The sequence below is a fragment of the Beta vulgaris genome, chromosome 6, assembly GCF_026745355.1.
Source record: "Beta vulgaris subsp. vulgaris cultivar EL10 chromosome 6, EL10.2, whole genome shotgun sequence".
NCBI lineage: Eukaryota > Viridiplantae > Streptophyta > Magnoliopsida > Caryophyllales > Amaranthaceae > Beta > Beta vulgaris.
Genome location: NC_079207.1, coordinates 58,846,857 through 58,873,923, shown reverse-complemented (window position 1 = coordinate 58,873,923; position 27,067 = coordinate 58,846,857). Strand labels below are relative to the sequence as shown.

The 27,067-nt window shown below is 41.2% G+C and overlaps 1 protein-coding gene across 2 annotated transcripts in view; it reads right to left on the bottom strand.

Moving 5' to 3' along the window:
* LOC104897146 (GDSL esterase/lipase At3g26430) overlaps nucleotides 1-14,572 on the bottom strand; it is a 32,012-nt gene extending 17,440 nt beyond the window's left edge. Inside the window, exons 1-2 of one of the 2 annotated variants that reach the window (XM_010683973.4) lie at nucleotides 14,163-14,571; nucleotides 3,562-3,771 (exon numbers count right to left, since the gene is read on the bottom strand). In XM_010683973.4, the coding sequence (XP_010682275.2) occupies nucleotides 3,562-3,771; nucleotides 14,163-14,448 (496 nt within the window). In that variant the 5' untranslated portion in view covers nucleotides 14,449-14,571. Of the gene's footprint in view, nucleotides 1-3,561; nucleotides 3,772-14,162 lie in introns of both variants that reach the window. The other variant, XM_048646588.2, reaches the window with a different exon arrangement.
* Nucleotides 14,573-27,067: the final 12,495 nt, after the last annotated feature.

Sequence of the window (27,067 nt, the reverse complement as noted above, 5' to 3'; positions counted from 1 at the left end):
TTGCCCCTTATGTCTGGTACATGATCCAAAGCCGTGCGCAAAGCAGCCCAGTTGACCTCTTTTGAGTATACCATGATTCTCAGTGTAGGTTCCTCTATTTCGATGGGTAAGATGGCTTCAGAACCATAGACAAGCGTGAACGGAGTTTCCCCAGTTGAATTCTTGGTCGTTGCTCTAATGGACCATAATACCAACTGCAATTCTTCAACCCATAAGCCTTTTGCATTGTCTAGTTTCTTTTTATGCCGTTTGATAAAATCTTGTTGAACGCTTCTACTTGCCCATTTTTCTGCGGATGGGCAATAACCGCGAAGTGAGCCTTAATTTCTCATTCAGCCAACCAGTCTTTGAGTTTAGGAGTCTCAAATTGTGGGCCATTGCTAAAGACATACTTAGCCTCTCCAAGATCCAACGGTAAACGACCTGTTTTCTTGAATTCTATATATAATGGGTTCCATCCTGACTTGCCCCCGGCTGAGGAACAATACTTGTTCTTGATCGATACTTTTCTTTGACTTCACTTCCCAAAACACCGTTCTTAGTGCATCACCTTCAGCCGAGCTAGCCAACTTTGAGAGAGTATTAGCCTGATGATTTTCTGATCTTGGAACTTGGTTGAACAAAAATCGCTTCAAAGACTTGACCTCTTCTTTGATTATGTGCATATATTTGCTCATAGATGCTTCTTTGCATTCAAAATCCCCATTAACTTGACTGACGACTAGTAGAGAGTCTAACTTAGCCTTAATCTCTAAGGTCCCAACTGCCTGCACATTTTTATTCCTGTTAAAAGTGCTTCGTATTCTGCTTCATAATTTGACGTTTGAAATTCAAATCTGAGTGCATATTCAAACTTATCACCCTTTAGAGATTGGCAAATTATTCCAGCCCCACAACCATTGACGGTAGAAGATCCATCTACCATGAGCGTCAAGTGTTTTCTGCCTTCAGCAGGATCTTTTACAGGCTCTACAGCTGGTCGGGTGAGCTCTACTATGAAGTCGGCCAGAGCTTGCCCTTTGATTGCCTTTCTGGGCTCAAAAGTCAAGTCAAACATATTCACCTCTACTGCCCATTTGCGCATTCGCCATGAGGCGTCCATCTTGTGCAGAATTTGTTTTAGAGGTTGGTCACTATAGACTAGTATATTGTGGGCCAGAAAATACGACCTCAACTTTCTGCTGGCCATGAGGAGTGTCAGTCCGAACTTCTCCACCAATGAATATCGGCATTCTGCATCCTTGAGTACATGACTCACAAAATAGACGGGAACTTGCACTGATTCCCTTTCGGCCAAGAGAACCACACTCATAGCTTGAGGCGAGACGACCAAGTATACAAACAATTTCCCCCCCTTGGCTGGACTGACTAACCGAGGTAGTTGACGGAGGTGCTCTTTTACTTGCTGGAGCGCTTGCTCAGCTTCCTCTGTCCATTCAAATTTTGCTTCTTAATGGTTGAAAAGAAATGATGACATCTATCCCAAGATTTAGACAAGAATTGTCCTGGGGCAGCTAAGCTCCCTGTTAGACGCTGAACTTATTTGATCTTGGACGGGGATGTCATGTTTAGAATTGCCTGAAGTTTTTCAAGATTGGCCTCTATCCCTCTTTGGTCGACCAAAACCCCAAGAATTTCCCAGCTACAACTCCGAAGACACATTTCTGAGGATTCAGCTTCAACTTATATTTACGAAGAGTCTCAAAAGTCTCTCGGAGGTCACCAATGTGACTCTGCTCCTCACGGGTTTTAACGATCATATCATCAATGTAGGCCTCCATTTTATGCCCCAATTGTAGCTGAAAAACAATATTAATTAGCCGCTGGAAGGTAGCCGGTGCATTACGGAGGCCGAATGGCATCCTTAACCAACCATAGATTCCTTGCTCCCTGATGAATGATGTTACGTAGTGATTATACTCGTAAATATACTGCTCTTCAACTAGAGACTTGTGCAACAATGCCTTGATCAAAAGATCCCGAACTTGAGCTCCGTTCCCGGACTTGCAAGGGACCCACCCTGGAGGTTCGGGTGGTATTTCTCCCTCCGAAACTTAAGTGAAGTAACAGGAGTAGTAAAGGAAACTTTTAAAGAGAGAAAGTAGAGAGAGAAAGAGAATTATGATAGAGTAACACTGCTCTGAAAAAGGTAACTTTCTCCTGATTTTAAGGACTATATATAGTGTTTGGGATAATTGTTATGTCTTGAGGTCACCCTAATTTGGGAGCACCTGATTGGCTATGTAATGAAATCATGACACGTAACAAGCATTTATTGGAGGGTACACCTCATTCAACCTTATGCATGTGCCTTTTTGGGACTCTGGGCCCAAGTACAAGCCAGGCCAGAAAGGTGGTCTGGTACTTCTCCAAATTGGGATTTGTACTTTAGCAATCCTCCTTTTGGCCCTATAGTTTCTTCAATAGGCAAGGGACACGCACGTGGTGGATCCAGATGAATCCACGTGTCCTACTTAGAGCTGCTGATCTTTAGGCTACAACAGTACTCATGATGCACATTCTATACTATATTATATCTTATCAATACCTAAAATTGAGAAATGAAAGCCTATATGAAGACATGTTCTCTTCCCTTCCACTTTCTCAAATTATTTTTAAAATTTGCATATTGGTATACACATGTGTTTGAATTCTAATACACATGGAGTAAACATGTGTATTAGAATCTTGAGAAGAGTGCTACGTGGCATCGTTTCTATGATAGGAACGAATACCTTGTATATTTATCTAGACGAATGGGTCAATTATTATATAACATTTTTAAAGGTCGAATATAATTGATATTTATTCTTATATTGATTAAACAAGTAATTTTATCAAACACTAATTTTGAAAGTTATTTAAGAGTTAACTTTCAGCGACTAACATTAAATCTCTAACATAGTGAATAATGTTGATCAGTAGTATGACCGCTAAGGCGCTAAGCTACCATAACATTTACCTTTGGCGTGCAAATCCTAGATATATCTGATTCACAGGGTATATGAGAGTGTAAACTTCTCAAGTTTCCATGAATTCATGTAAGATATGTGACTTATCAAACGAAAAGTATGAAAGTGGCTACTCAGCATGTATTTCGAGAATGGAATTCAACTTCTTACTAAGCTTCACTCTCCACAATTACTTATATGTGAACCAATTTGAAAAATAAAGAGTTATTCATTTCAATTACTTCCTCCGTTTTTCTTATATGTTACACTTTGATATTTTATACTATTCACAAATTTTATTTTACTTTGACCATCATTTGTGATTTATATATGTAAATAAAAATATAGTTACATGGAATCTTGTTAGATTTGTCTTAATATGTATTTTTTTTTAAATATGTACTTTTACAATTTATACAAATACAAAATTAGAGATATATGAGCTAAAAGTTTTTGCATTGACATACATAAAAAGTGAAAGTATAACATGTAAAAAAACCTAAGAAAGTATATATTTTTTTTTAGTGTACTAGCAAAACCAGTATAGTCATACGATAATCAAGTTAGTTATCTATTTTATAGTATCAGTAATTTACAAATCAATTATTACCTTGTTTACGGACTATTTGGGATCTTTTGCGGAAGTTGGAATATTCAGCATATTGGACGTCCAATGAAATAGGGCTGTATCCGCTCTGAGATTTGGATGTGTTTTGAGGTCTCACTGTGGAACCTGCTGTTGCGAAGTTGGCTCCATGGCTAAAATTTGTCCCTATTGAGTCTAGATATGCACTCAAATATGGTAATCCTAAACTTTTAGCTGAAAAAGAAAGATTAAAAATCCTCATTAACTTTGAGCTGAAAAAATGTAAAACCATACCATTGCGATTTGCGGTTTGGTTTTGGGCTACATCCTAACCCACATCCATCCCACCCACAAATAGTCCTACTTGTAACAAGGAGAAAGTATTTGCCCATATCCGATATGGGACTACTTTTTCCATATCGGATACTTGATATGATTAGATGTAGTTCAGATATGATTTAATAGCTAGCTGATATGATATAAGATTTCAACTAACAAGCTCCCAAAAAAAAGAAAAATAAAAAACTAAAAAATTAGAATTTTTTAACATTACTTTTGTCATAAAGATTACATAAATGCCATGATATTGACCCATATCAGATATGGGCATTATCATTGCTCTTGTAACAAGGGGGCAGAATAATTTAGTGAGGAGAGAGACAAAAATGATGATACATGTGATGAGAAGAGAAATAAAAAGAAAAATATTCAAAAAAGTATTTTTGTTAGTAATTGAACAACTCAAAATAATAAATGTTGCAAGTAAATAAGAAAGAAAGAAATATATAATTAGTCAGCCCGACATTAGCCTACACTACTACAAAAAAGAGCAAAGATAACACCCTTAAATTAACTCTTATTTTAGCAACTGTTATGTAAAATCTAAATTTAACGCTTTAACAGAAGAAATGTTATCTTAGCTTGTGTTGATAACATATCACTTAACAATTATCATAAAGTGTGTTATCTTTGCTATAAAATTAGTGTGTGGTATTTTATTATTATTTTTTTTACAAGAATGTGATGCTTTATTATTAATAATAAAAAAAATCGTCAAAATAATTATATAATAAAACGGTTTATTTGACTAGAAATTAGGAAGTAGGAACACTTTAAATCCTTAAAATGTAAAATAGAAACCGTAAACTGAACTCCAACGCCTCACTCGCATCATCGCTCACCTCCAACGCCTCACTCGCATCACCTCTGAATTCCACCTCTTGTTTCAATCTCCGGCCATCATCTCCGACGACATTTCGTCCCTCGCGCGCTCAATTTCATTCCAGCAGACAACATAATACTCATAGAAATTTGAATCTTCGTTCTACCCAGGAAATCAAAACCGACAACCAAACTCACCATTGTTACCGGCAATTTACAGGTAATTCTTAATTTTCATGTCCGTGTGTATTCCTAATACATAAGTATTCACTGAAGAATTGAATGATGAATTTTGATCATCGTTACTCTTCATTCAATTAATTTGAAATTCATCTTCAATTTTGGTTCTTAGGTCAAATTGAAGATGTCGAATGTCACAGTTTGTGCTCAATTTAGGCCTTTGAGTTCCAGCGAGATCAGAGATCACGGCTCTTGCGTCAGCATTCATCGCATGGACAACAAATCATTCAATTTCAAGGTTATATGTTCTTTTCCTGTAGAAAAATTAAGTGGAGATGCTAATCGCAAATCGCAATTTTATTTTCATTTAATTTTGTTGATTTTTTTTACTGAAATTGGATGTGCCTGCTTTCTGTTGAAGGATGAGAAAGATGGAGATCTATGTTTCAGCCTTGACAAAGCATTCTACGAGGATTCTGCTCAAGCTAGTGTTTATAAAGCTTTTGCTTTGCCGATTGTTCAAGGTGAACATTATGGATTATAATTGTATAAAAATGAAATGCAATTTAGGTTTAAAAAGCAAAATCAAGTAGGAGAACTACTGTGTAGCTCTACAAATTTATCCTTTGTCATGCTGAGCTCTGGCGTATTGCAATCTACAAGATGTACAATGTTGACTTGTGATCTGCCAACATATTCTGGTATGTTCTCTATAAGACTTTATCCATTATGTCTAACCCTTAAAAGTTAAACCCAACACAATGCGCTATGAAGACCCCCCAAAGTCGTAGCGCAACACACATCAAATGGGCGGTTCAAGGTTTTCATGATTAAGCTTGAGCTAGTCTCTAGCCCGAATCATCCCTATGACAATCACTATGATGCACCCAGGAAACTTAAGTATTCCACTGTCTACTAGTACAATTTAAAAATTTTGTGTTCTTTTTTATTGAATCATCTTGACTTTTGCTCTATTCCATGCTTAATTTTGATCATGAAAATTCCTAATAATCTATAAAAAAAATTCTAAATTCTTTAAAGTGATATATATATATATATAAATATATATATATTATAATATATATATAATATAATATATATTATATATAATAATATATATAATATATATATATAATATATATAATAATAATATATATATATATATATATAATATTATATATATATATATATATATAATTGAGTTCATATGAGAATGCACACTTACATGAGAAATGAAAATGAATTTTATGCTCTATAACTCTTATGAATAAGTGACGTAACTCTAATGAAAAAGTGATGTAACTCCAAAAAAAAAGAAAAAATATTAGAAAAAAATTAAAAAAAAAAAAATTAATTTTTTGGGATCAAATTTTTTTAGAGGGGCTAATGAACAAGTGTTGTAACTCTAATCCAATCGTGTGGTTGAGATTCATTCTCATTTCTCATGTAAGGAGCCTTCTCATGTGATTATATATACATATATATATATATATATATATATATATATACATATATATACATATACATGTATATGTATACATATACATGTATATGTATACATATACATGTATATGTATACATATACATAGATATGTATATACATATGTATATATGTATATATATATATATATATATAGATATGTACATATGTATATATGTATATATATATATATATGTATATGTATATGTATGTACATATGTATATGTATATTGTAATAATATGTACATATGTATATGTATATATATATATAGTATATATATATATATATGTATGTATATATATATGTAGTATATATATATGTATGTATATATATATGTATATATATATGTATATATATATATATGTATATATATATATATATATATATAGTCAGAATGCATATTCACATGAGAAATAGAATGGATTTTACACACTAAAATTGTAATGAACAAGTGACATAACTCTAATGGAAAAATGTGTAACTCCAAAAACAAAATATTAGAAAAAAAAATCGAAAAAATAATTTATTTTGGCCTCGAAGTTTTTGATAGGGCATAACTCTAATGAACAAGTGTTGTAATCTAATCAAATCATGTGGTTGAGATTCATTCTCATTTTTCATATAAGAAGACATTATTATGTAATCCTGCCTATATGTATATGCGCCAAAATTTAGCAGTAAACAAGTATCAAATAAGTGTCAAGTCAAAGAGCTCTAGAAATAAGATCAGAGCTATCAAAGATAATTCAGGCAACCAGTTCTCCCTACAAAAAGAACTTCAATCCCTCTTATTGGAAAAAACTTCAAAGACTTATCCAAAGGCAAAACAATTGACATGAACCCTATTCTTTACACCGACTCTTTTCTAGCCTCCGTTCTTAGCCTCACAGGATAACACATTACGATTCTTTCTTCCCACTTCGCAGATGAAGAAATCAAGAATGCCTACATCTATTTCTAACCCACAAAGTCACCTAGTCCGTATGGTATTCCCCCAACTTTCTTTAAAAAAACTGAAACCTTGTTCAAAATGATGTGGTTAATAGTGTCAAATCTTTCCTTTCCGACGGCTATCTCCCGAAAGACCAAAAGAAAATCTACATCATTATCATAACTCATACATAAGGTTGATAGACCACAGGACGTTAACCTTTCTCTCCAATCAGCTTGTGCAATACCTCTTCCAAAACCAGTGTGAATAGATTAGAACAAATACTAGGGGAGTTAGTAGGAAAATTCCAAAATGCTTTTGTGCTAGGAAGGCAGATATCGGATAACTACTTCATCTCATCTGAGATCATCAGCTGGGTAAAGAAGAGAAAGGAAGGCAATTATTTTCCCGGCATCTTCAAAATAGACCTCACAAAAGCCTACGACAGAATAAGCTGAAAATTCATGAAGCAATTTTGAGGAAAATGATTTTCCTGAAATAGACTCAATGGATTATAGAGTTATCATAGAGGTGATCATGGACCGGATCGGACTTTGGCCAATTAAAGTGGCTCGTTTTAGGCCAAAGCACGGCCCGGATCAAGGTTCGGGCAAAAAAATTCGCGCCAAAGCCTAGTATTTCGGGTCGTGCCTTGCGGGCTTTATGGACTGGACCGAAATTTGGCATTTTTTTCAAATCTAAGTTGCACATAGCCCGAATTTTTTGCCCGAAGATCAGGCTGGGCCCCGACCGAAAAAACGTGCCCAAAACATGCCCAAACTCGGACCGGGCTAAAATTGATCACCTCTAAGTTATCACCATAGGTCTTATTCTATCCTCAACACAGAGCCAACCAAGTTCTTTTCTCCCCCAGGTCGCCTAAGGTAAGAAGATCCCCTCTCTTTCTACATATTCATTCTCTATATGAAAGTGTTATCTTCAAACCTCATAAAAGCTATAAATTCCAAGGAAAAGGTTAAAAAGATCAACTCTAGAATTTTCTCACCTTTTCTTTGTTAGATGACGCCTTTTTAAGGCACTTCCTTAGAATTGTTGAGATCTTATATTGTTTCCTATTGTACACATATATTGTGAGATGATCAATGAGAAAGGCAAGCTTTAAATCCTAAACATTCTCTTAACATGGTATTGGAGCCCTAGTAAATTTTCTTTTCTCTCTAACCTTGCGTCATGACTGGTGACCAGACGCCACCCACCGACAACTCCTCCTCACAAACCTTACATCACTCGCCCCTTCTTCCTTAGCACTGGCGACAATCTGGGTGACTACATCACCCTATTAGGTTTCACTCAGTCAATTATGAAGATTAGGCCGAAGACTTACAACTGGCGCTTCAAGCACAACGCAAATTGGATTCCTCGATTGAACCATCACCGACCCCATCGAACCATATACCGCGACAGGTCGGCTCACCGTCAACGCCATGATTGTTTCTTGGATGATGAATACTACCGATCCTGAGTAAAAGGTACGCTTACTAAATTTCGTTAGGCTCAAAAATTATGGGATCATCTTAAAACTCGCTTTGCCACTGTTAATGGCCCCGCGAATTATCAACTCAAATCCAGCAATGCTAAATGTGAGCAAACCAAAAACAGGATTGTTTGTGCTATATGGTAGATTGAATATGTTACGAGAGGAGTTGAAAAACATGAACAATTAATTACTTGTGCACCAAGTGTAGGGCCGGTAGTATGCATGAAACTCGATGCGAAACTCGAAAACTACATGATTTTTTGATGGGATTATATTCTGATTTTTATGTTCGTTAGCGCACACAAATCTTATCAACTGACCCACTTCCTTCCCTTGATCGCGAGTATCAACTTGTTGTACAAGAAGAGCGCATCCGATCCGTGAAATATGCCACCGATAACAAACGCAATTATGTGGTCAGCTTTGCCGTACGCGCAGCTGCAGGTTGTGGGTGTGGATCATTGGACCGCCCCACTCGTTCTCATTGCAATAAAGTATGTCATGAGGCCTGTCGTTGTTGGTCATTATTAGTATGTGCTCATTGTAAGACAAAATGCCATGAAATTGGCTAATGTTATGAATTAGTTGGGTATCCGAATGGCTTGGATCCTAAGGCTCGAGGCTCGCACCTCTGCTGGCCATGGGCGTGGCAACATCAAAGCTCACGCCACTACCATGGTGGGTGTTCCCTCCTCCTCGGTTTCATCGTCATGATCTGCGGGTTCATCATCATTTGATCTAGGCATGGGTCGAGTCGGACTTGTTCACGGGCTCGGCCAGCGGGCTTGGGACAATGGTGTGTCAGGTCAAGCTCATTCTTGCTTGCCACTTTGTGCGTGATGCGATTAATGATGGTCTCATTCTTCCTTCGTATGTGCCTATGAGGACTCAACATGTCGATATTTTTATCAATGCTCTTGGAAAGTCTCAGTTTGATTTGTTATTGTCCAAGTTGGGCATTCTTGATCCCTCTCATGCCCATCTTGAGAGGGGGTGTTAGGCAAATAATGTATTAGAGGAAAGCTTTTGTATTTAGAGTCCTGGACATATATTGTTTCGTATTGTAACACATATATATTGTGAGATGATCAATGAGAAAGCCAAGCTTCAAACCATAAACATTCTCGTAACAAAGAGGATAATATTGAATGGAAACACTCGAAGAAAACAAGCGACCTGTTTCTCCAGTCAAGGTTTGAAACCAGCACCATAAAAACAACTTGTGGAGTTCACTCATGGAAATAAAAATAAATTCCAAAACGGAAACATTTCCTATGGAAAATAATGCACAAAGCTCTCCCTAAGAGAGACAACTTGCACTAGTAGAGAAATGCAAATTTACGTCAGTCTATATGCGTCGCATGCTAGAAGCAACGACGCAAATAGCCTATTTGCATCGCACATAAGAGAACGTGTGACGCACAAAATGACAACAGATGAGTGGTAGAGTCATTTGCGTTGAACAGGGTTGAGAATGCGAACGTAGATGACGAACATGATTTGCGTCAAACACAGCTACAGTGTGACGCACATGGCTGGAACCAATGATTTGCGTTGCATGCTTCGGGGGGGGGGGGGGGATGCGACGCAAATCATTTTCGTCTACTAGGTCATGACTTAAACAAAAAAACTAAAAACTTGCGTAGCGTGGGCTATGTGTGTGACGCAGATAAGCCCACTTTTATATCCCAATTTGCCTCAGCCGTTTTCGGCTATCTCTAACCTAATCTCTCTCAAACCCGTTCGCCTTCATCCTTCATCTCTCATCTCTCATCTCTCGCTCAACTCTCAACTATCATATCTCATCTTTCTCAACACTCATAATCTCTCTCAACTCTCATCAACAAGAACACCAACAAACGAAGATTTCTCAGCAATTTTTCGGTGACACAAAGGAGGAGGAGACACGCGTGCAACGAAATTGAGGAGCAATTTTCCGGTGAGAAACGATTTTCTTTTCTCATTATCTCTCCTCCAACTCTGGTAATTCTCTTCGTTTTTTGCCATTTTTGAAGATCTGATATCTCCAAAATTGACAATGTCGACAAGAAGATTGAAGAACACATCAAAATCTCTCTTGTCGGTGAAGATTGAAGGAGTTGACGGCGGCGTGGACATGAATTTTTAGGGTTCTTCATGTGTTAAATCTGATTTTTATTTCTGGGTTCAATGTTTTTTCATTTCGTTTTATTGTATTTTGAATCTGGGTTCTTTTTGTATTTTGTTTATTGTATTTTATTTTTTTCCTATATTTTTTGTGTTAGATATGATTTTTTTCTTGTTCGATTTTTTTTCATTTCATTTTATTGTATTTCGTTTATGGGTTTTTTTTGTATTTCGTTTTGATGTGTTAGATCTGCTTCTATATATTTCAAACATTATTCGTTCTTGTGTATTTCGTTTTTTATGTTAGATCTGCCATATTTGCAAAGTATTTAGTGTAAACCGTACGCTATGGTTGGGAATTGGGATGAGGGTATTTATTTTTTAATGAAAAATCGAACATTTGCATCGCATGTGTTACTTGATCCGACGCATAAGACATAATTTGCGTCACATGTGGCACCATGTGCGACGCAAATTAGTCTTGCTTGGGCTTCCTAGGCTGTTGATGGGGAGTTGGATGTGGAGGGAGGTGATGTGCGTCGCATGTTGACAGGATCCGACGCAAATAGCCATTCATCTGTGTCGTTTCCATGTCTGACACACATCTGTATCACTAATTTGCTTCGAGACCTGTGCCGTTGGACCTATGTCCGATGCAAATGGTGTTCCTAGGTCTGACGCAAAATAACAATTCTGTACTAGTGTTGGCTAATAGGCAAATCTTCGTAGATTTGTAATGTAAATTTGTGCTCTAATTTCCCATAGAAAATGAATCACCTTATGTACTTGGCAAGTTTCCGAACATATAACTGGTCTGTTATGATGAGAATTAGAACAGAGAGCTCCGCCAAAATTAACATACAAGACTTAGTTAGAAATTTCCTGAACCTGTTCAAAAAGAAAAGGGACGAAGAGAACAAAAGGTTAAGAATGGAATCCATTTCCATTTAATGGAGTTTATGGTTACATCGAAATGAGATCACCTTTGGTAATTAATCAACCAACTTGTGAGAAGAATAATCTTCATCATAGAAGAGACCCAGATACTCTTTCTCACTTCTTATAAAGTTAGATAGTTGAGGCTGAATATGTTTGGTCTCGGTTCGACTAGTTACACTCTTATCATAGCACTAATTAATAGTGAGAGATGCAACAAAGAGATACTTATTTTCCATTGTCAGGATAATAAAGGTACTAGTAGGTACGTTCAAATTTATTAGTTCCACTAAGACAAGAGGTGACAAAAGCTCACAAGCTTGCAACGTGTGCAAGAAAAGTCCAACTTCTCTTGTCTACTTTTATTATCATGTTGTAAATAAAGAAAGTAAAAAGTAAAAGCTTTTTCTGAAAGGTACAAGGAGGCAAAAAAATAAAATAAAAGTTATTAGATGAGTCTTACATTATGAAATTGAGGAGACTGTTGTTTTGGCCATATCAATGGCGAATCCACGATCCGTGTGAGTTTAGAATTTATTTGATGATTCCTCCGTTTAGAGGTGTACACAAACCGGTCCAAACCGGAATTTGGACCGGAGCAGAAAGGATCGGACCGGAGATTCCGGCCTGGTTCCCGGTCCGCCGAATATCAGGAGTCCGGTCCAAATTCGGAAAATTTCGATCCGAACCGGTTGGACCGGAATTTCCATTATTTTAGTTAAAAAAATTTATATGTTAAAAAAATTAAAAGGTAGAAAGTTAGAAACTTTAAAACCTACTAATTATTCTTTTAAGATTATTTTTATTAAAATTATTAATTTTTAATGTATATAATTTATAAATATACTTAAATAAAATAAAAAAATTTTCGGTCCAACAGGTCCAGGACCGGACCAGAAGAAAATCCCGAATTGCGATCCGTCGGTTCCGGTCAGGTCCCGGACCGGTGCACACCCCTACCTCCGTTTAGAAATAGTTGCACCTTTTCATGTTTTCACGCTTGTCGATGCATGGTTTCAAACGCTAATATCTTCAATTATCAATGAGTAAACATCATAAAACAATAATATTTAAAAAATATATATCTAGACGAATCTAACCAGATCACATACGACTATATTTTTACGAAAATATAAACCACCAAAGAAGATAATCAAAGTGTAAGATGTGAATAATAGACACTATGCAAACGGTACAACTATTTCTAAATGAATGAAGTAATAGATTAGGATCTTCCTCACAATTTTTTCGAAACTTGCTGTGGGCACACATGTCTGTTGATTTTAGAATAGTTTGCCGGTTGACCAAAGTCAATCCTCTAATCTAACTTTTTAGGGATTAATATTTGAAAATTCAGAAGTTAATTAAAGGATTTAAAAATAGTGATCCTAATCCGTGAAACAAGATTCGGAAGCAAATTGTAATATAAACAAAACAAGCATTTTAATATTGTGATCCAGCCCGTCAAACAAAAAAGATTCTTATATCTCGTCCTCGACCTAAAATCTCAATCATTTTTAAGTGTAAGATTATTGGAAAATAAACCTAAGTTCAGGGACCTTTGTCTCCCAAATAGTTAATCATCCAAATTCCAAATATTTTATTTGTAAAAGTGGGCCAAATTTATTTGGATACAATTCGGCACTCAGTGGTGACATATATTATGTCATAATGAAGTATCCCATTTTCAACCAAAATTAAGGCTATATTTCCTCATCTTCATGGAAATAATTTGCTGAATTTTATTTATAAACTTGAGCTAGCTGCATTTTTTTGTTTGGAATAAGTGGTAATTTAATGTGAAAAAATGCTAAAAAGTCATTATAAATTTTATAATAAATTAATAATAGTAGGATTTTTTTTTGTGAAAAAGGATACTTTTAAAAATACGTATTTCATAACAAAACAAGTTTGAAGCGTCTTGGGTGTAATGTTTTATGCGATAACTTATTATGTAATATATAAACTATACAAATAATGATATGAATCTAATGCCATTCTATCATTTATTTTATGTTATTTGAATTTTTTTTACAAAAGAGTCATAATTTGTGGGTTATTACTCTATAAGATATCCCCTCAAAAAAAAAAAAAAACTCTATAAGATATGATGTTACAACTATACTAATAATTTCTAAACGAAACTTATGTTTATTTTTGCGAGAAAACACTTTAACACAATTTCTGAATTTCGGCCAAAAACTCAATATCCGGCAGTTAACCTCCATCTTTTAATCTCTTTTCTTCCGCAGAAAATTTATACCCAAAAAAAAAAAAACTGAAGACTCATATGAAAGAAAGAGGACTAGAGGAGAGAGTAGAATATTAGTACCTAAGAAATCAATAATGAGGCGACCATCGCAGTAACGGCCAGCAGGAGCACCAAAGAAGGTTTTGCCATAGGGCGGAGGGGCCTGCCCATACACAGCGGAGAGGCCACCAGTGTCAGAGTTTGAATCACCGAAGTTGAAAATGGCTGGAAAATCACATTCATTTTCGTATTGGCGGTTGATATTGATGGTGCTACTTAATGCTACTGATAACCCCAAATTGGGTGTCATCAGGAGCACACAGATGATGCCATTAATTAGGCCAAATTGAGTTCTATTAGATCCCATTTTCTCTTTCGTTTTATCTGTTTAGTGTATTTGAGTGTGACTTGTGAGGAGTTGAGACATGGAGTGACCAAGTGACTTTTTGATTTTTGACATTGTTTTGGTTGTGGGGTAAGGATTAGGTGAGAGCTGCCGAGTTAATTAGCTTGATATACGGTATTATAATACCAAGTTTTTTTTATCAGATAAATAAAATGCTTCGATCCTCTATAGTTATATAAGTCCATTTTTAAGAGATGATCTCTCGTTAGTTTTAACGTGAGACCGCCTAATGCCATGCTGATATCACATGAGTGCATCAAACCAGCAGCGAAGTTAGTTAAGCGGTTGGATCTATTATTTATTCTTAGTTTAAATTGATTCTTGATGAATTAGTTAAGCGGTGAATTGTATTATTAGCTATGCGTTGAATTATATTAATTAGTTAAGCATTGAAGTATATTACTTATATATCATAGAAACAAAATTATAACGCATTTTTACTAATAACTAAAAACCATAACTATTAACCTTACAAATATAACCATTAATCCAAAACAATACCTATAACTAAAAACGTGTAAACAATTAATGATAACTGTTTCGGGTAAAAACTTGTATTAGGTGGGATGGATCGAGATTAGGATTACTGAGGGCCGGATGCTCGGAGATGGCTGGGAGACCTACACAGTACGAGAGTTAGACTACCCCGTGGGTGGATCCGGGATCGCCCCTCCGACGATCAAGTCAGCTGGAGTGTATTAATTGGGATTTGCGAAGTGGATTGTCTAGAATTCCTTACCTCAACAAATGGGGGATCTGCCCAATATTTATAGGTGTTGAAATGTGTGAAGAATGTCTCTGCCACGCTGGCACAAAATTTAAGGCAGGTGGGTCCCACTGGGGGGCTTCCACGCTGGCAGGAGGACTTAGAGCTTTGGAGCATGTAGTGGCCCATCAGGCAAGATCGGCCCCAAACATTAGCCTCACACGAAATATGTGGGAGGGGCCTTAGTCGGTGCCACGTGTTTTGCGGAAATCACTAGGCCGCTATTTTATTACGAAGGGATGGGAAGGCTTGGCTCGAGGCTACTCAGGGGCCAATAAGTCCTAGGTAACTCGAGGGAGTCTAGAGACCTCGCTCGAGGTTACCCAGGAGCCAATGAGCCCTAGGTAACTCGAGGGAGTCTAGAGACCTCGCTTGAGGTTACCCGGGGGCCAATGAGCCCTAGGTAACTCGAGGGAGTTCAGAGACCTCGCTCGAGCTCACCTAGGGGCCAACGATCCCTAGGTAACTCGAGGGAGTCTAGAGATCTCGCTTGAGGTTACTCGAGGGCCAATGAGCCACAGGTAACTCGAGGAAGTTAAGTTCCCTTGCTCGAGGTTACCTAGGGGCCAATGAGCCCTAGGTAACTCGAGGGAGTCTAGAGACCTCGCCCGAGGTTACCCGAGGGCCAATGAGCCCCAAGTAACTCGAGGACGTTACTGCACTCGAGGTCACCCGGGGGCCAATGAGCCCCAGGTAACTCGAGGAAGTTCAGAAGCCTCACTCGAGGTCACCTACGGGTTGATGATCCTTTGTGTTACTCGAAGAAGTTTTGAGATCTCGCTCAAGGTTACTCGGGGGCCAATGAGCCCTAGGTAGCTCGAGGAAGTTAAGTTCCCTCGCTCGAGGTTACCCAGGCGCCAATGAGCCCTAGGTAACTCAAGGGAGTCTAGAGACCTCGCCCGAGGTTATCCGGGGGCCAATGAGCCCCTGGTAACTCGAGGAAGTTACCTCGCTCGAGGTTACCCGGGGGCCAATGAGCCCCAGGTAACTCAAGGAAGTTCAGACGCCTCGCTCGAGGTCACCCACGGGTTGATGGTCCTTTGTGTAACTCGAAGAAGTTCTGAGACCCCGCCCGAGGTTATCCGGGGGCTAATGAGCCTCGGGTGACTCGGGGAGGGGACCTCGCTCGAGGTTACCTAGGCGTCCCTGGTTCACTCGAGGGGTATGACACCGTAGCGCTTGACGGGTGTCGATCTCAGCGACGGTGGTGGCCAAGATATCCCCCATTCGATTTGGGTGAGGTGCTTAAAGGTAGGTCTTTGGCCTCAATCCGGGCGTGGATTGCCCGGGGAGTTAGAGTTCCGGCGAAGGCGTTTTCGCGACGGCGCAGCCGTAAGCCTATGCTGGGTTCAACTGGGTTTCAGTCAAGCCTTGGGGAGCTAGGGGGGACTGGACCAAGAAGCTGGCGCGATTGGGCTTTTTAGGAGGCCCAACTACCTGGTACTCTGAGGTGTCCCTGAGCCCGTCGGGATACCAATCGTCCTTTTCAGGCAATGTATATAAACGAGGGTAAGTACTTTATTTTGTTTCATTGTCTGCTCTGATCCTTTTGAGATGTCGCCTTTCTTTACGTACGATCTCGAGAGAACCCTGAAGGTCAATTGCTTTTCTTCAAGTTGCGGACAAACCTCGAGAGTCCTTTTCTAAAAGAGGTACGATCTCTCTTCCCTTACTCCTTTCTTTTCCTTCCTTATGGACCGCTCTGGATGGAGCCCCCCAATCGATGGACCTAGTGGACGCCTCTTCTAGCTCGGGGACCCCGCCTCCCTTACTAAAACCATTGTTCGACGGGATCCTAATCGGAGGGGTTCCTGTGGTGTCCGCGGCTTTCGAGTGCCTGGACTCTACTTAGGTCCTCGATGCCCTACCGTACTCGAGCGACGGTGTATCCGTGCTTTCTGGTGGGGAGGGAGAGTTTAACAACCCCCCCCACTCTGTTACTATTGCTCGACCCGGGCTGTTAGGAGTTACTTAGATGATCTTCTCGATAACCAGGTTGTCCGAGTAATGGAAGGGAGCAGTGAGGTTAACTCTCTTACCGCGAGTACGAGGGGTAGAAGTGACGATGCAGTAGATCTGCCTCGAGTGATAGCCCACTTCCACCTACGAGGGCCGTTTATGGACCTTATATCGGAAAATCTCCGGTTCCTCGAGAGCTCTTACTTCATCAAGCACCCTTATGCTCTCTATATATCAGAGCCTACCGAGACTGTCTGCACCCCACCGACGGGATGCATTGCGCTATATAAAGCACCTCGAGCTAGGGCTGAGATTTCCCTTGGACCCTTTTACAGTCGAGGTGTTGTCCTCTTACAATCTTGCCCTATGTCAGCTTATGCCCAACAGTGTGGACTCGATGGTTGGGTTCCTGGCTATCTACAAGATGATGGATGTCTGACCATCCTTGATTCTTTGGAGGTACATGATGAAGCTTGTCATTATGTCCGTAACCTCGAATGGTGAAGGTTGGTGGAGCTTCCAGGTCCGTTACCCCTACAAGGTCGTTGGTGCTATGCCTACGAACCAACAATTCTTCCGTACTGAATTCATGTACGTGTATCGAGCCGAGCAGTGGGACTTCCCAGTGTTCCCTCTACTCGAGGGCCCTAATTTATGGTTGAACAGATCCGTGCCTCGAATGTCAGAGGATGAGGCCAGGTTAGCCATTTACTGTCAATGTCTCACCGTCCTCGAGAGGGGTGAGAAGAAGCAAGTCCCTCAGTTCTGGAATCCCGCCGCGGACGATATGAGCAATGAGCATTTCTTATCGACGATTTGGTTGAGCCCAGCCTATCCCCAAGGGTAGGGACTTTTGTATGCTTAAGGCACTCGACCACCATCCTCTCTTTTAAGGCTGTTTTAACTTTCTTGTGTTATTTTTGCAGTTATAGCTCGCCAAAAAATAAGCGAGGAGATGCAGAATCGAGTGACCGCCAACCAGAGGGTCCATGAGCAGCTCAAGATGAAGCTATCGAAGGGTGACACCAACGTTCCTCGAGCCCCAAAGGTAACCCTCGCCTATGAGCGGTCGTTTTTCGCATGTTTATTTCTTTCTAACTCCTCCCCTTTCTCAGGATCCCTCGAAGAGGCCAAAAGTCCGCCCCCTACCAAGTCTGCTATTGTCACCCCTCAAGGGGAGATCGATGGGAGGGATGTGGGCACGGAGGACGCTCCTCGACTGATAAGGGATACCCCGAAGTCTAAGGGGAAATCGATCCAAGTGACGGAGGCAGGGGACGTCTCCTTAGCTCGAGTGGAAGAGTTCCCTGCTTCGAAGAAGAGGAAGGCGGCGGAGTTCGAGACTGACGCTCGGGAATTTACGCAAAAGTATACCCTCGAGAAGGCCGACCTTTTCAATTCGATGGTCAAGAGATTCGTCTCGAAGTCGGACCTGAAGTTGATCCGGGATCTCACCGAGGAGGAGGAAGTCGAAAAGCTCCACTCATCATGGATCGATGTAAGTTAGCTTCTTCCACTTGGTCTATTGGTTATGCTGCGATATTGATAACATTATCTTTCTTTCAGCACTCGATTCGTATGGCAGTAATGAGCCATCGTCATACCGTGGGTTTCCGCAAGCTTCGAACGGGCTTGAAGCAACAAACCGAGCTGGTCACCGATCGTGGTAAAGAGATCGAGGATCTCAAGAAAAGCTCGAAAGAGGAGAAGGAACTCTGGGCCAAGGAGAAGACCACTCTAGAGTAAAGGATCCGGGATCTGGTGAGCCAATGGGACAGTGTCCTGCGCAATCGAGACCAGATCATTGAGGAATGGAAAACCTCGAAGGCTGGCATAGAGTTTGCGGCAGACATGGGTCTGGAGGCTTCGGAGGTCGCTGCTCGAGAGGCCGTGGGGAGGGTTCAAGAAGCTTTTATTAAGGTATATCCCCAGGCTGACTAGTAGGCGGTTGAGGCGTAGTATGATGCGGCTGTCAATGCCGCCTTTCATGATTACAACGACTCCGACCCTGGGGTTCAGGTGGACGATGTCGTCAATATAGGGGACCTTTTTGGAGGGGATTCCCCACAACTCGAAGACCCTTCTGCTGCCGGGACATCCCTCGCTCGAGTAGAGGAGGTAGATGAGGAGAACTCCAAGGACCAAGAAGGCTTGAGCAAGAGCTCCTCTTCCGAGAGTGACGAGGAGGCTATGTCTGAGACTTCGAGCAGGAACGCCTCGAGCAGCTCCTCTTAGTTCTTGTATCAAGTAGTCTTTTTGTTCTTTTGATCGTATTTTAATTGGATCCTGCATGGCCCTTAGGGTATGCTTTCTTTTTATGAAAGTAAAGATTCATTTTTAGCTAAGCCTTGAATGACTTTCAGGATGTACTTTGTTGTTAATGGAAATGAAGATTCATTTTTTTCTCATCTTTTTGTCTCTCGTTTTTATGCCATTCGATGTTGTACGCCTGTCGAGATTGGAGGGCATTTATGGTAGAACCAGGAGACCAATCGAACAGTGCATGCGTGGGGCGCGTCAGGCCTTCTTCTGGGCCTTGTCACGTTGGAGCCCATTAGAGGTGAGCAATTAAGGCATTTTTAGGAAATTGTAATCAGTACTGCCTATAAGTACGGACAATTAGCCCTGCAGATTTCACAACTCTGCTTTCTTTTCTTCTCTCTCTAAACTTGATCTTCATCTCTTTGTTAGCTTCGACCAACGATGTCCCAGCCCTTAATAACTGCCGAGGCCCTTCGAGTGGCCAAACGTCGAAGGCTGGCTAAGGCTGGCCTGGGCTCATCCTCGACCTCGAGGGCGGCCACGGGGTCTCCTTTGGTGAAACTCGAGGCTGATCCCTCCGTCGAGGATGGGAAGCAGCTTCCTTCTTTCTTGGCTCCTAAGCCAGAGCCGAAGGAGGTTAAGGCCGAGGCCCCAGCTTCGGTCAAAATCGAAGATCCTCCTGCCCCTTCAGCACCTGCTACCTCGAGTGTTGTCGCAATCGCGACGTCCTTGAAGAAGAAACCTTGGCCTGAAAAGGCTATGAGGTTGCCCTTTTCTGCCCTTTCGAGGGCCGAAATGGCTGCGAGGTTCGACAAAGCCTCGGAGCATCTGGTGACGGAGCTGGACGAAAGGGCGAGCCTGACGCCTGATGGCCAGGAGGTCGAGGCCGTTAAGGCGACCATGACCAAGGTATGATGATTTTATCTGTTCATACTAAGAGTATTTTAGCTTTTGATATTCTGCCTGCTAACGTCTTCTCTTTATCAGTTGTCGATCAGGGTGCTAGCCCTGGCTCGAAGGTCTGTTCCCGGGTCCGCTTCGGGGGAGATGTCCTGGGATGAGAGGCAGACCCCCGTCAACCGCCTACGCCTGACCGAGATGCAACTCTCGGAGACCGAGGACTCGATGGCCAGGTCTCTTAAGGCCTTCGAGGACAAGAAGGTGGAGCTGGAGCAGGCCGTCAAAGTTGCCCTTAAGCAGAGGGACTCTGCTAGCAGAAGTCACGTGGCGGTTGCCAAGGACTGCAAGAAGGCTGAGGAGCGGGTCGAGAAGGCTCGAAAGGGCGCTGATGAGGCCATTGCCAAGGCTCGGGAGTGCCGGGAAGCCGTGGTCCAGTATGGGAAGGACTCTGAGGAGGGGAGGGCCTTCCTCGAGGACGCTGCCCTTCAAGCCTCTGAGATAGGGCAGGCCGAAGCTCTTCGCAAGGTGCGGTTGGTCCTTTAGAGGCGTGCCCCCCAATCTTTCCTGGACCGAAGTCGAGGAAGGCGTCAAGGCGCTTTCCCAGGAGGAAGGGTCTGCTGAGGCGAGCCAGGCCGAGGACCAAGTTCCTCCCCCCGCCAATCTGGAGGGGTGAACTGTGGCTCTTCTCCTCTTCTTCACGGCTTCCGCAGCTCGAGGGGTGGACCGTGGCTCTTCTTCTTTTCTTCCTGCCCTTCCTTTTTCCTTGTTTTCTTTCTAGACTTTTCTTATGTCTCCTACCAGGGTTAACATTGGACCCTTAGGTTTTGTTGTTTGATTTAAGCTTTTTCTTGAACTTGTATTGTAGTGACTTCGATAGCTTGTACTATGATTAATGGAATAACACTTCCGATTATTTGTTGCTCATTTTATTATTTTGTCCCTTCGAGCTTTTATGCCCTTCATTTTGCTTCGGAATTACCGTTATGCCTGAGTAATCTCGAGGCCTTTTTTGTTTATACTTACTGTACAATAGTCAAGTGGGCTTGAAGCACTTTATATAAAAAGTAATTCACAAAAGGCAACCTGTTATAAATGATGCCCAAAAAAGACAAAAGGCAAGTGACTTGCGATGTTTCCAACAATCTTAGAACGATCGACATGCTTTTCAGTGCCTTACAAAATGATTACATGAGTGCCCATATGGTATGCCCTCGAGGGATAAACCATTTAGACATAAAATTTACAAAGGTTGTCCGCGTTCCATGGTCGAGGAAGGGGACGTCCATCCTGGTCTTCGAGGCGGTAAGTGCCTGGACGGACTATCGAGGTCACGCGATATGGCCCTTCCCAGTTGGGCTGTAATTTTCCCAAGCTAGGCTGTCGCCCCGTGGACTCGAACTTCCGGAGCACCAAGTCATTAACCTGAAAAGGTCGCTGCTTGACTCGTCGGTTGAATAACCAGGTAAGCTTGAGCTTATAGGAGATGGCCTTAAGGAGGGTTGTTCCTCGAGTCTCAGGAAGGAGATCGAGGGTAATTTTCTTTTCTTCGTTGTTGATGTCTTGATCATAAAACGTGATTCGGGGCGATGGAATGCCCAACTCGACCGGTAAGACAACCTCGCTCCCATATACCAAGTTGAAATGTGAATGACCTGTTGCTTCTCGAACAGTCGTCCGGGTGGACCAAAGAATTCCAGGCAGGTCATCGATCCACGAGCCTTTTTCTCCCTTGAGCATCGTTTTGAGCCCTTTCAAGACCACTTTGTTGGCTGCTTCAGCCTACCCATTGGTCTGAGGTTGACTAACAGCAGAAAACCTAGTTTAAATACCAAACCTCGAACAGTAGTAGCGAGTAGGGCCGCTGTTGAACTGTCGGCCGTTGTCTGATATAAGTATTCGAGGGACCCCAAACTGGGTAATCAAGTGCTGCCAGATGAATTGTTGAACTTGCTTATCAGTGATGGAAGCCAGAGGTGCCGCCTCGACCCACTTAGTGAAGTAATCGACAGCGACCAGCAAGAATCTACGCTGCCCTGATGCTAAAGAGAATGGTCCTAGGAGGTCCATGCCCCACATGTCGAAGGGCAAGGGGGCTTGGATAGTGGTCAAGGTACTTGGAGCTTGATAGGGTAAGTTGGCGTGCATTTGACATTCTTTACATTTCCGAACCATAGCCGAAGCATCCTCCCTCATGGTGGGCCAGTAATACCCTGCTCGAAGTGCCTTGGCAGCAATAGTTCGTGCTCCTTGGTGGCTCCCGCACGACCCTCGGTGTGTCTCTCGAAGAACATAATCCCCCTCTTAGGGGGGGGGGGTGAGACAACGGAGGAGGGGGTGAGTGAACAATTTTTTATATAACTGCCCTTCATCATAGGCGAACCAACGTGCTCGCCTTCGAACTCGCTCGGCCTCGAGCTCATCTTCAGGGAGGTCACCATCTCAAATAAATGCTATGATTTTGTCCATCCAAGTAGGACTTCTTTCGAGAGTGGTTACTCCCCTATTGATGTTGGGCGCCTTCAGGACTTCCCACATTATGGGTCGAGGCGAGAGATCTTCTGCCGAACTCGCCAATCTTGACAAGGCGTCTGCTTGTTGATTCTCTGATCGAGGGATGTGAGTTATAGAGAAGAGGAATAAGCTGGAAATTTATTCTTTTACCTTCCTTAGATACATCCTCATATTGTCCTCCTTTGCCTCGAACTCCCCTGTTACGTGTCCAACAATTAATTAGGAGTTGCCTTGAGTTCTCGAGCGCTGGCCGCTTTGGAAAGCTGGATGCCTAAGAGCAGCTCCTCGTATTCGGCCTCGTTGTTTGAGGCGGCAAAGTCGAACTTGACCACATATTCAGTTCTGTTAGCCTGCAGGCCGAGGATCAGGAGCCCAATGCCATATCCCACTTTGGATGACGACGCATCGACGAAGAGGTTCCAGGGTCCCTTTTCGATAGGCTCAGGTTGGGAAGTGCATTCTGCTATGAAATCGGCAAGGGCTTAAGATTTTATGGGCGCGCCGGGGCTCAAATTCTATACCAAAGTCCGATATTTGGTTGGCCCAATCCGTAACCCTGCTCGACTGATTCTTCCCCGCGATCACCTTTCGTATACGTTGGCTTGTAAGAACTTTAATAGGGTGAGCCTGGAAGTAAGGCTTAAGCTTCCGGGTTGCTAGGACCAGAGCAAAAATCATTTTCTCGATTGGGGGATACTTGGACTCTGCACCTCGGAAGGCGTGACTCACGAAGTATACCGGATGCTGATTCTTCTCACGTTCGGCCACGAGGACCGTACTAATGGCCTGCTCAGAGACCGCAAGTTATACGAAGAGTGTTTCTCCTGGTAAAGGTGAAGCTAACTTGGGAAGACTTGCTAGATGGTTTTTGAGTTGCTGGAATGCTTCTTCCGCTGAAGCATCTCATTCGAATGTTGACTGCTTTAGAGCTCGAAAGAAATGGAGGCTTTTGTCGGCTGATCGAGAGAGAAAACACCGCAAGGCCGCCATGCAGCCGGTTAGGCGATGGACTTCTTTAGTAGCTCGAGGACTTTTCATCTCGATAATGGCCTGAATTTTGTCAGGGTTAGCCTCGATCCCTCTTTCGTCGACAAGGAAGCCTAGGCACTTTCCTCCCCTTACACCAAAGACACACTTCTTCGGATTCAGCTTCATGTTGTCAGCGCGTAGAGTGGAAAGCGTCTCCCTTAAGTCAGAGAAATGATCTTCTTCTTTCTTGCTCTTGACGATAATATCGTCGACATAAACCTCAACATTCCGTCCGATCTATTTTTCAAACATCTTGTTCAGCATTCTTGAGGCCGAAAGGCACTACTTTATAGCAATATACCCCTGAACTTGTGGTGAAGGCAGTATGGACTTGGTCTTCGGCGGCCATCGGGATCTGATGATACCCCGCATTTGCATCCATGAAGCTGAATAGTGCATGGCCGGCTGTCGAGTCAACCAGTCTATCGATCTTAGGTAGGGGGAAGTCATCTTTTGGGCAGGCCTTGCTCAGGTCTGTGAAATCAACGCACATCCTCCAGGCTCCGGTTTGCTTTCGGACCAGGACCATGTTGGCTAAGCACTCGGTATATTGACATTCTCGAATGAAATCGGCGGCCAACAACTTTTGCACTTCCTTGGAGGCCGCTGCACTCCTTTCGGCCCCTTGGTGCCTCAATTTTTGTTTGATTGGCCTGTATCCTTCTCGAATGTTCAGCCGGTGAACCATAGGCTTAGGATCGATTCCAGGCATCTCGTCAATAGTGTAGGCGAAGACGTCTTGAAATTCCATTATGACTTCGAGGATCTGGGTCCTAATCCCTTCGGGGACCTGCTTGCCAATTCGGATCGTGCGACCTCGCTTGTTATCGATGCATACTTCTTCATCTCGATCCGCAGGACGAGGCCGCTCGTACCGTTTTGGATTATCAGCCATGTAGAGCCCCATCATGGGGAGGCGCTCCTCTGGCTCATGACACTTTCTTTTTCTGGAGGGTCTCTCGTCATTGCCTTTCAAACTGTTGACGTAACATCATCAGGCAGACCTCTAGTCGCCGAACAATCGAGCGACCTTCCCGTCACCCCCTTCGAACTGTAGGAGCAATTGATATGTTGAGATGGCTGCCTTCACTTTGTTGAACGTAGGCCGCCATATGTTCATATTATAAGGAAGGGTGCACTAGGGGAAAAAACAGAAAGGGCTGCGCAGGAAGGGCTGCGCTTTTCGTAAAAGCGTAGCCCTACTAGTGAAGGGCTGCGCTTTTTTTAAAAAGCGCAGCCCTTCTGTAGGTTGGCAATATGTCTATCTCCCATCATATCTAAATCATTTCTATTATGGTTGTTTTAGTTATAATCTAGGTTTAATTTTGCATGCATTTCAACTGACTATAACACCTAGTGATTTGTAAATGTAATAGTGTAATATGATTAAAATCCTAGAAGCTGGTTCTGATGGAAGAGTGGCTGCAGTGAAACTTGAAAATGGCTCTACCATAGAAGCAGATGTTGTGAGTTTTTCTTTCTTATAATCTCTGGGTTTGTTCCCTTTGCATAATAATAAGCCAATGATTTAGTTCTAAAGTGCAATTCTTGCATGTTGTTCTCCTGGTAGTCTGTTTTTGTTTCCCATGGATATCAAAGCAGTCTATCTGAATGTATCTCAGGAGTTTTGAATGAAATTTAACTAAGTTGCAGGAAGAAAAGAAAACCATAACTTTCTTAAACAGATTCCTCTTCAGGAACGAATAGAGAAGAATCAAGATATAAAGACTAATAGGAAAACGACAAAAGTTTAAGAAAGCGACAAAAGAGATCTGAAGTATATGGAGGCAAAGAAGGCCAAGTATATAATCTTTTCCCAATACCATGTGAGGGTTATATAATTTCATCGTCAGAATGCTAAAAACCGACCTTTTTTCTACATCACATTTGGTTAGAGGTTCAAAAACTGGACCCTCGATGGTAAATTTGAACAAATTGACGTTATCGCCCACAAAACTATAGACAAACTTGAATCTTCGATGGGCACAAGGAAGAGTTGAGAGGGTGTAGGTAGGAGGCTTGCTGGAATGAATTAGAGAAGTTGACAATGTCAGGTCAGTAGGTTTGGATTAGCAATCAGGTTACTTTTTTCTTATCTTACGAAAAGAACATTAGTAGACAAACATGCAATGAGATTGTTTAAACCTTAATGCATCCCATACATGTATATCTATGAAGTGATAAGGAAATGAAGACCCAAATCATAATTAATACTTTGAACTGAAGCATGTAGTTTAGAAACTAGAAAGCCCGTCTATTTCAAGGTGAATGTAGTGGCACCTGAATTAATATACAATCTTATTGTTTGAGTCTCAAAGATGTTGTTGTAGATATTTGACAATTTGTGGCACATACATACAAATGCATAATTGTTTTATGAATACTTATTATGTAATTACCTTTATTGCAATATTATTACGGCATTGGTCGAACCTATTCTCACGAGAAAATTGATGAACTCAAAGAGTTGGGATTACATATGTCGGAGATCAACAAGAAGCACAAATGATGAATGAGTTCTAACTTCCCGCCTAATTTTTTTTACCTTAATCCATTTTTGGATGTACATTATATTTTTGGATTTGGATATATATTAATATCATGTGGATTGGCTAGTCTAGATTTGATTGTTTATTATTTAGATTAATATTGATTTGTATATATAGTAGTTTTTGGAAGTTTAGAATTATGAATATTCGTTGAATTATATTGTGAAATAAAAATTTTGGGATTCAATTTGTTGGTTGTAAGATCCTATGGGTTGAGTATTATATAGCAGGTACTGTACGAAATTTTTGAGCTGCTGCAATTAACGCCTGCTCACAGGTGAGAATATGATAAGAAAATAAATATCATAGATAATAGTTATAGGTAATATATGTTATATATATTATAGGAATACATAACAGTTATTCAAGATAAGTGTTAAATTTTCCTTCTTCCAATTTGTCATATAAATAGCAAACATAACACTTATTTACAAAATGTGTTATCTAGCGGTATAACGTGTATTATAAATGGCTGTTATGTTTTCTCTGGCAAACATAACACTCTTGGCAGGTGTTATGTTTACTTTACATTACATTGACTTGGATAACACCTCAAAACTGTTATAAAAAAAGCCTTATTTAACAGTTTTCTTTGCCATTTTTT